Source organism: Egretta garzetta, unplaced genomic scaffold, assembly GCF_000687185.1.
Source record: "Egretta garzetta isolate BGI_Z169 unplaced genomic scaffold, ASM68718v1 scaffold473, whole genome shotgun sequence".
NCBI lineage: Eukaryota > Metazoa > Chordata > Aves > Pelecaniformes > Ardeidae > Egretta > Egretta garzetta.
In genome coordinates this window covers 984375-995241 of record NW_009259319.1, presented here as the reverse complement: position 1 = coordinate 995241, position 10867 = coordinate 984375, and the positions used below count along the sequence as shown (strand labels likewise).

The 10867-nt window shown below is 38.8% G+C and overlaps 1 protein-coding gene across 6 annotated transcripts in view; it reads right to left on the bottom strand.

Moving 5' to 3' along the window:
- Positions 1 to 4522: 4522 nt before the first annotated feature.
- Positions 4523 to 10867, bottom strand: part of CSNK1G3 (casein kinase 1 gamma 3) — a 92761-nt gene continuing 86416 nt past the window's right edge. For 5 of the 6 annotated variants that reach the window (XM_009636552.2, XM_009636553.2, XM_035892108.1 and 2 more), the window contains one exon: positions 4523 to 5630. In XM_009636552.2, coding sequence (XP_009634847.1) covers positions 5576 to 5630 — 55 coding nt within the window. In that variant the 3' untranslated portion in view covers positions 4523 to 5575. Of the gene's footprint in view, positions 5631 to 6924; positions 6983 to 10867 lie in introns of those variants that run through there. The other variant, XM_035892104.1, reaches the window with a different exon arrangement.

Below are 10867 nucleotides of genomic sequence, written 5' to 3'. Positions count from 1 at the left end.
GGATGGCCCGTTTTGCCCGCCCCAGCCATGGCAACGCTGCGTTGCCAGGTAGTGGCCCTGTGACATGGGGGTGGCAGACCCACCATGTCACAATGGAGGGCCACACAGAAGGAAGGTCTTTGGGGTGCTGGCCCCGAGGAGGTCCCTGCGCCCAGGGGCTGGGAGCTGTCCCTGCCACAGTGGTCATGCACTGGGCACAGCTGGGACAGCCTGATGGCCTCCTTCTCCGTGACCCTGTGCAGCAGGCTCCCGGTGTCACCACGACAGGGCCAACAGTCAGGTCACAGCCTGGCTCTGGCCAGGGGCTTCTCCTGCTGTGCCACAAGTGGCCAGGCAGCTCATTAGCAGAGAGCAACATTGCCTGTGCTCAGCCTGGAGGGAGCCCTTCCCTTCTAGGACCCCGGGAGACCCCCTTCAGCGCAGGGATTGGGCACTCCTCCTGTAAGCCACATTCCCTCCCCAGGGCCCACGTGAGCACAAGATGTCATCCAAAGACCTGTCATGACCACGAGTCCTTGCAGTCATCTCCTGCTCTGCTCATCCTATTTATAGAACCATAGAATCATTTAGGTTGGAAAAGACCCTTGAAGTTATACAGTCCAACAGTAAACCTAACACCACCAAGTCTACCACTAAACCACATCCCTAAGCGCCATGTCATAAAGTTCAATGATTGGTCCACAAGCATGGGAAAGGCCCTGTCCAGCCTTGTACCTCTGCAGAGTCACCTTCCTGAGCAATGGCCATGGCCTGGGCTTCTGCAGGAGAGAGCAGCAGCACTTCTGGCATGTCAAGGGCTGCTACACTTCAGTGCAATGCTGTAAGCAAGATACCACAGCACATGTCACTGCACTGAATCTTTGTGCTGTGGACCCAACTGAGACAAGAAAAGGAAAGTCCTCGACAAGAAAAGCTAGCCTGAGAAGGCAGGCCAGCCTCTTTGCCGACTGCCATCTCGCACTGACCTGCAAAGTTGAAGTCATGCTTGTGTTCGTGGGAGCTCCCTTGTCACCACTGCATGAATACCATATTGAGACAGCCTCCAACCATCACATCACCCACTAGTCCTTCTCTGTTCACAAACAACAGGTCCAGCGGCCTGTTGGCTCACTCACCAGCTGTGTCAGGAAGTTGTTTTCCATACGCTCCAAGAACCTCCTAGGCTGTTTCCTCTCCACGGTATTGCACTTCCAGCAAACATCTGATAAATTGAAGCCCCCCACAATAACAAGGGCTAGCAATTGTGAGACTTCTGCCAGCTGCTCACAGAGTATTTCATCTGGCTCTTCATCCTGGTTGGGTGGTCTGTAACAGACTCCCACCATGATAGCTGCCTTGTTGGCCTTTCCCCTGAGTCATACCCATAAAACATTCCCTAACATAAAGGGCTACCTCACTGCTGCTCCTTCCCTGCCTATCCCTTCTGAAGAGTTTATAGCCATCCATTGCAGCACTCACATTCCATGTTCTTGAACACTCTTCAAAGACCTAGAAGGCTCAGCCCTCTGTTCACTAATAAAAAGACACAAACCTGTATTTTCACCACTGAAATATTTTCAGTTCAATACCATGAACTTAAGGTGCTTTTCCGAAGCCTGGAATAGAAATCAGTTAGACTTCAGTCCAGGATTTACAAATCCTCAACTGACTTTTAAATTCTCAAGCTTTTTCAGAAGGAAGCAAAAGGTAGTTTACAGCTCAATATAAAAAGTGGTCAGATACAATGATCACAACTCACTGGATCCTTGCTTCCTTATCAGTTGTTCCATTCGTCAAGTGCTTTAAGTTTTCATGAAATTGTATCTGATTATCACCAAAGGCCATGTATCAATTACTTCCTTGTTCCAAGCAATAGAAAAGCTCAGAGCACTGAAGTAGAGATTTGCAGTGTAAAAAAACATCTTTCTAAAAATTAAGCACTATTAAATTAAGCCACAAATATGACCGTAGCCTAACCACTCAAAACTTTACAAAGCAGTCTCCTCTTGGTGTTCCAGGTTTGGTTGTCCATTTCAAAACCTAAGAGTTAGCTAAACACTCAGAGCTAAATAAACACTCAAGTGCTCTTCAGTACACATGAAAATCAAGTGTCGTATGAAAAATAACTTGCAATCTCAAACTAGTCAATGAAGTTTGTGGGTTGGTTTTGTTTTGGTTTTGTTTTTTTCTTTAAACAATACTTTTAGATTCAGTAACCTTTAATGACAACAGGATAATATTTCAGAAGCAAGTTGTGTGAAGACATAAATATCTTAAATACCCCATACTACAGTATGAGTCACCACAGAAAGCCCTGCAAATATTCAGTAAAGCTGTACTTCTAGTAAGGTTCAAACAGATGTGGTTAACAAGATACGGAACAGTCTATCTTACAAGAAAAATAAAAATTGAACATCTGAAAACTGAATATATCCATCCTTAAAACTATACTACCTCAGTTAGTATCACTCATCCTGAAAACCCAGAGGAAGACATTCTCATATTATTTAATTTGTTAAAATAATCAATGAATCTGCACAGTGGCTTAATTCTGACATCAGTGATTCTGCAATTTTCATGTTTGAAATATCCTTCAAAAAAGCTACTAAAAGCTCCTAGAAAGTTACTGAAAAATACATGGGGGTGTAACGATCAGGTGTTAAAATTCCAAGTCTCAAAGAAGTTCTGAGGAGAAGTTTAATTTGAATAAAAGGAAAACATGAACTTGAAAAAACTTTTACTTGCAATAGTTCTGTAGATCTGTAAGAGCACAAGCAAATGAAAACATCTTCTTATGAAGCAGAGTGCTAGGATTCTGAACTAGAACTCTAGGAACCACTTTTGTCTATTAACTGTGTTCTCAAGTAAATATGCCCTTTTTTTATATCGTATCAAGTGCTCTACAGCTAGGAAGAATCATCTCTACTGAATAAGAGGTTGTGACTGAAGAACTATAAATCTTCCTTTTCTAGATACCTACCTGGCAAAATTAAGCACATTTATTGCATATGTCACAGTATCTGTAATGGCTTTTTTTCTAGGTGGCACAGACAGCATGGACTTTAATCCATGGAGACCCTGAGTAGACTTCCTAGTTACAAGCACGTGTATTGAAATCTCTTCACTCTATTATTATCATCATCATCAGGTGTATTACAGCATATAACAATATGACCTGTTAACTAAGCAAACATAACTGATACATTGAGGTAGCATTTAGAGTGACATGCTTTCAAATTCCTTGCCATTCAAAAAAATTAAAACTATTCAGCAGTTATTAAAATAACATCTTCCACTATTTCATCCAAGACTGTAGGAAAAGGAGGAAAAAGGCAAGTTTTAAAAAACTATCTTTATTTTTTTTGTCGTACATTTAAACATGTATTTCATTTTTAGACATCCAGCCAATGCTGACTTCATTTGTTTACACATGAAAAAGAAGGATATAAATGCAAATCATATTGGCATAACCTGAACGTATGTGAATGAACGTATGTAATGAACCTGCATTAGTACTGACTGCTTTGCTAGAAGAAAACCTTCTTCAGTATTAAAATCAAGCAGTTAAAAAAATAATGCTGAAAAGCAAGTGTCTAGATACTAGCCATTTCAGCAGATAAACACCTTTTATATATCCAAATATTTTCAGTCCGTAATATACATACTTTTTTGTTATGTCTATGGAGTTCAGATCATACAAACACTGTACAGGTCAAAAACCTCTGAGAAAAAAACTACTCAGGTGTGCGAGAAATACACATACCAGACGAACTTACAAATCTTACCAAGCAACAAATTTGGTCAAGTACTACAAAGAAGGATTTGTTTTCATATGAGAATGGTTAAGTAATCTCCTACCTTTTCGGCTCAAACTTTATGAGTTTGAGATAACACAAACTGGTGGAGTGGAAACTTATGACCTGTTATACAGTATATTTTTGTAGGCCAAGTTCAGGTTTTTTAAAACAAAAACTTAAGATCACAAACAGCAACAATGACAAAGATCAAAGTATACATATGAGCACATAATCCAAATAAAATACACTTTTGGCTGTTAAAGAAAAATAAATTACAACATACAATTAGAATCCTTGTAAATGTAATAAAGAATTCAAAGATGTGCATTTATTTTAATATACAGTTTAAATGCTACCACAAAACAGATTAAAAATAAATAAGTATGCCAAAGGGCATGTGTGGATAGAAAAAATGCTATTTAGATCTAGAAGAATTATAAAAACCGGAGATAATCTGAGTTTTGGTCAACAAATCTGCCTAGTCACTTCCATCTTCCCTTCTTCAGTATCTGACAGCTAAACATGACAAAAGCACACCTCTGTCAGTATGGCTTTAAAATAAGCATGTATTTTCTGAAGAAGAAAGTATAAAATGGGCTGCCTTTTCTACAGAGCTGCTGGTTTGTTCATGTTGCAGGCACTGCATTGGACTGTGGGGAAGTACCTGACACGTCCTTGCCATCCTACCATAGTAGTGACATTACACTGAAAGACAAGAAATTTCCAAGAAAAAAAAAAATCTCGGGAAATTTTAGGTGCTATGGGCTAGTACTCACTTCCACTGCATTTGTTTTCTCAATTAAGGACTAAAATAATTTACTCTAACATTAGATCTCTAACATTACATGGCACATCCATATTTTCAAGTTAAAGATGTTGTCAATCATCAATTACCTTAGTGAACATATAGGCTTTAATACTTATTCCACTTTAACCAGATTCATTTATTTCTTCTTTTAAAATTACTCTCTATATCTTTTTTTGAAGGTATTTCAATCTTACTAACATTACTGGAAGCACAACTTAAATTCTGTACTCTTTGTACAAACATTCTTGTCTTTTCTACTGTACTGCAGTTCCATTGTAGGCGTAACAAACGCACACTTTCAAACCCTGAGGCTACTGGAAATACTTTCTGTTCATTAGTATCGCCAGCATTTAGAAAACTGTCAACAATTAAATCAGCCTCCTCGGTATCTCTAGACAGTGACTGTACCATGGTATCACACACAGGATTTAATGCTGATACAACTTGACTACAAGCATCACCAGTAATACTGGGAGAAAAGGAAAAAAAAAAAAACCAAAACAGTGCAGGTCTCAGGAAAGAGAAGAAATCTGAAGATTTTATTATTTTTCTACATGGTTGTGCATCTGTATTTGTCTTCTGCATTCTTGAAGAAAACTGCTTTTGATATGCTCTTACGAACTCAAATAATACATTTATGACATCTGTCTTCAGCTAAGACACTGCTAGTACTTCCTATGACAGGAGAAATACTTTTCAAGTTTAGTTTTGCTGAAGATACTGTTCATTTGTACCATTTCATTGGTCCATTTGTTGATGGTCAAAGAAGCACTCATATTTGACAAAACCTTAAAGCTTTCAGAATAGATGAATTAAAGAAACAAAAGATGGATGCAGGAGAACCAAATCAAAGCACACAGGCATGACATTGTTTGCAAGGGAGTCCTTGGAAAACATGTGGCCATTACGGAGGTGGTTTTTTTTTTCTTTTTAAGGTCACAAGACAGTAGTTGAACAAAAAAGCAATTTCCCATGTTATCCTTGGTTCTAGTCATTTGTGGCGCTGCATGGTTTTTCTTTTCCTCCGCTTGAAAAAACAGCAGCACCTGCAGGCGTGACATGAATTACATATGATATAAAAAAACCCGCACAAAACTAAACTCTGTTTACTGTATTTGTTTCATTTGAACTATGTAGTTCAGGTATAGCCAGCACCATAAGGAACACACTAAGCTCTATTGCAGGTGATTGATTTATTAGTGAAAGAAACTCTGTAGAGATATTTTTGACATATTTTTGGAAAAAGGTATCAAAATAAAAAAAGCTATAATAAAAATAGCTATTAAGTTTAGAGTATTGTGTGAGGGTATCAAAAGCATGGGCATTATAGGCTACTTAAAAATATATTTGTAAGAATAAGGAATGTTCCATTACTCAAGTATTCTTTCACATTAACTGGTAATATGCCAAATAAACTTGAGGTTAAGATTTTGTCACCTGAACTGTACACTGAAGACACTACTGTTGCTACTACAAGAAAACAATTTGAGCTTCCTTTGTCAATCAGAATTTGGAAAAACCTTCCCCAAGGCTATTCCCCGAAATATTTTAGACCTAAGTGTTCACGAACAATATAATTAATGTTCTGATTCAGTGCTGTGATGATATTAGTACAGTGAAAAATCACAGCTTGAAGTATACTGAAGTATACTGACATTGTTTCTTCTGCTTTAGTGCATGCTACATGAAGGAAACTGAAATTGACAAATACTGCAAATTTTACTTAGCAAATGGAGACAATCTGAAAGTAACTGAAAAGAACACTACAAAAGGAAAAAGAACTGGAGGGAGTTAGAGATAGATAATACAGAGAACTACAGAAATCCAAGAAGTATTTTTGAAAATAAAGATGAAAGTAACAAATACACAAAGAAAACCTTTTAATTTGCATGTGTTAGCCTTATTTTAAGCACCACCACCTTTCAAATTAAAGCTTCCACTTAGTAAAGTATTCACAATTTGCAACCAAAAGTAAACATGCAAGCTGTCTACCTTAACAAAGCTTGGAGTTCTGCAGTTGGGTTACTGAATTCTCACTTGCAGTGCTATATAGTCAAGACTCTTTCTCAAACTATGAATTACAACTGAAGTGAAAATATAAGTGTACTGCATCAATAAACTATCAGTAGGTCCTTAAGTTCACCAAACATTTTATGTCACTACAATTCAAAAGGAATCCTGCTTGGTTTAGTTTGCAATACAGGAAACGGGGAAAGCATTTGGAAACCAGGGAGAATAAGGGTCTAAAAATAAGGTTCTACAAGGGGAGAGAACAACATCCGAAGCGAGGGGAGACAGAAGTTACCTTCTCAAAATATCCAAGGGCACCCTGTCGCTCAGTCACTGAAAAAGTAGCAGTGGGCAGAGGCAGACCAGAGCTGCTCTGAGAGTTACATAACTTTCAGTAGAAAAAAAACACTGGTTATTGATGGACAGGAAGCCTAAAATTACAATTCAATAGGGGAAACTACATAGATAAGATATTTTTACAGCTAGCAGAAACATCATACTGTATTTATTAACTTTAAAGTACGTCTAAAAGAGACACAATTGTTTTTGAAGGCTAGTAGCCACCAACTGCAACTGAAATTACCCCATCACTACTAACACTTTTTCTTAGCATCTGTCTGCAATCACTAACATCCATTATCACTTAAGCTTTGCATTTATATGCAGAGGTATGGAGTCCGATTTAGTTTAATCCTTCTTTCACCTCAATCTTTTCCCAAGTATTTTATATAAGTATATACAACAAACATCGTATCAAACCAAAGCATTTTACAGTGGTCCCTCCCTTTCAACGTGAATTATCTTATGATCCTGTAAATGAGGAAATCCTACCCTGGACTGCGATGGCAAATCACTTTTGTACCTGTTTCTTTTCTGTACCTTTAAAAGGCCTCAAAGAAAGCTTACAGAAACATTTTGTCTCAATTCAGAATTTTAGTACATACAGAACACGGGTTACATAAGTAACTGTAGGAAGATGGAAATGTGGCAGACAATTTATGTTCTAGAAAAACAATCTAGAATTTTAACTCTTCACTGCTTAACTATGTTTTGCTTATATAGAGTATGTCTCAAGGAACAACAGATCACACTTCTTCAAAGTTTAGGAATGCTTGGATCCTCTGTGCAATTCAAGTACACTTTAGGTTTTCATGCCTGTCTTCCCAGAAAATTTTAACCCATCCCTGCTGCAAATCTCATACTGTGCTTCATTCCTTCTCCATAGTCTATTTAGTTTGCTACTTCTCTGTCAACCAGAGAAGGGCATCATGCAATGGGGAATTCAAGAGTTCTATCTTTAACCAACATAAAGCACTACTTTTTAATCTTTTGGTCTTCTGGGGTTTGCATAATACTATTACAAAGAGTATGATTTCTAAACAGGTTTTTTTTTTTTATTATAAGAACTATTCAACTGTATTCTACTTCAGGGAATTTCACTAAATGCTGAAGACTTATTTCGTGTGGGAAAATAAATCCCCAATTAATATATAATATATCTAAAAAGTACTAAAGGAATGCAAATTCCATAGAGCATTGTAAACTACAGGACTGGCTTGGAAACTAAGTGAAATGTGTGTTTATCAGCCTAGAAGTGCTAGACCTGTCAAACCGTGCAAGGACAAATAAGTGTCATTTTAAAATACACGCACATTTACATGGGAATAAGACAGGTCAGACTACATTGCCTGATAATAAATTTTATGGAAGAAATGTAACCCTGAAATTAGAGCTCCGTAGTGCATAATCTCTTGAAGAGTGTAATTTATAATAGAAATGCAGACATGATCTTAAGACTAATGTCACTAGAGGGTGTCATTATCACTTTTTTATATATATATTACATTTCTTGAAGCCATATTTAAAGATGGGGCATTATTAATGAGTATTAAACCACAAATTTACCGTATTATTCAATAAGCATGCAAAAAGAATAGATATGCTTTGAAAATGTCTAATTCTAGGAAAGGAATTTTTTTCTTTTTAAAGAAAGCATTTAGTGACTGCTAACCTCTTTCTCTGTTGGGTGTAAAACATTTCTATAGCAGACAGTGTAACAGCAATTTATGAAACTTGAGAAACAATTTACTTTTCCTGTACAATCTAAAGTGACCTTTGAGACATTATGTAAGGTAGCAATCTCAGTATTGTGGTTACAAACACTTCTTGTTCTTCTTAAAGTATTATCATATCTTTTTTCTGTTAAATAGCCTTCCCTCTACTACTTGAGCAGTCCCTTGCCACAACATGCTAAAGCACCTTCGGTTTTCTTATTTGTGTTTAGGTAGCTGTGGTTTTATATATTTGTCATCCAGCATGTGGCAGCACTTTACTGCAGGATTATTAACAGGTGTTTAAAGTGGCAAAAAGAATGCAGGATGCAAAAAGGACAGATCATCTTTTCCTTTTGTCCTTCTCCGTCCCCCCATGGCAGGGCCTTTTGGTTATCCAAATTACATGTGCTTCATAAAAGCAATTGTTCTGATGGCTAGCAAAGAGTTAAGGAAAGAAAGGCTAATTGCTCAGTGATAACTGGAAGCCCATCTGTAGAATATAAGATTTACAAGTGTCAGGGCAGAACACTGATCAGTTTAGTTTTCTCCCTGCTTTAAAACTCCAGTAACAACTGAAGTAGCACTGAAAGCTACTTCTCCAAAAAAAACCCACCTCAAGTCTTTTGATAAAACGTTGTCTCCTCAAAACCAAAAATGTCTGTTTCAGACTTGAAAGATACTCATACTTGCATTTCCTTAACACTCTTCAGCAGTGTAAAATCTATAAATGGATGTTTAAACGTCTCAATACCTTTTGATATTAAGCTTGTAACTATCATGATAAAATGTAAAATTACCTAAAGCAGGATATTGAGACTAGATACTTTGTAACAACAGTAAAGGCTATGCCAAAAAGGTAAAGGATAGCGTATCTGTTCCTTTAGCTATCAAGAATATTTTTCTGTACTATTTTGCAAGTCTGACTTTACTACTCAAATATACATGTACACATTAGTTGTCCATCCCATGCTAACAGGCTGTAATATTTTCCCCTTTCATTACACTTACATTACTCTTTCATCCCTCCAGATAAACCTAGGTGCTCAATTGCCTCGCTGAAATGCCTCTACACCAATGTACACAGCATGGGGAACCAGCAGGAAGAGCTAGAGTTCTGTATGTGGTCACGGGGCCATAATCTCATCGCAATTACAGAGACATGGTGGGACAACATGCATGACTGGAACACTGCCATCGATGGCTATGTACTTTTCAGGAAAGACAGGCCTAAGAGGCGAGGCAGTGGAGTCGCTCTTTATGTAAAGAGCAACTGGAACATATAGAACTCTACCCAGGAGTGGATGAAGAACAAGTTGAAAGCTTGTGGGTAAAAATTAAGGGGCAGGCCAGCATGGGGGACACTGTGGTGGGTGTTTACTACAGACTACCCAACCAGGATGAGGAAGTAGATGAGGCCTTCTACAGAAAGCTAAAAGTAGCCTCGCAATCGCAGGCCCTGGTTCTCATGGGAGACTTCAACTATCCTGATATCAACTGGAAGGACCACACGGCAAGGTGCACACAGTCCAGGAAGTTCCTGCAGAACATCGATGACAACTTTTTGACTCAGGTGGCAGAGAAGCCAACAAGAAGTGGAGTGCTACTGGACCTTGTGCTGGCAAATAAAGAAGAACTGGTTGAGGATGTGAAGGTATGGGGCAGGCTTGGCTGCAGTGACCATGAGATGGTGGAGTTCCGGATTCTGAGAGGTGGAAGCAGAACAACAAGTAGGACGGCCACACTGGACTTCAGGAGAGCTAACTTTGGCCTCTTCAGAGACCTACTTGGAAGAATTCCATGGGCTAAGGCTCTTGAAGGGAGGGGAGTCCAAGAGAGCTGGCTGCTATTTAAACAGCTCTTCCTCCGTGCTCAGGATCAGTGCATCCCTGTGAGTAGGAAATCAAGTAAATGAGGCAAGAGGCCTGCATGGATGAACAAGGAGCTTCTGGCGAAACTCAAAGAAAAGGGTAAGCTCCATGGAATGTGGAAAGAGGGTCAGGCCACTTGGGAGGCATACAGGAATGCTGCCAGAGCATGCAGGGAAGCAACTAGAAAGGCCAAGGTTCACCTGGAACGAAGTCTGGCAAAGGACATCAAGGATAACAAGAAGGGCTTCTTCAAGTATGTCAGCAGTACACGTAAGATCAGGGGTAATGTGGGACCGCTGCTGAATGAAATGGGTGCCCTGGTGACAGAAGATACAGAGAAGGCGGAGCTAC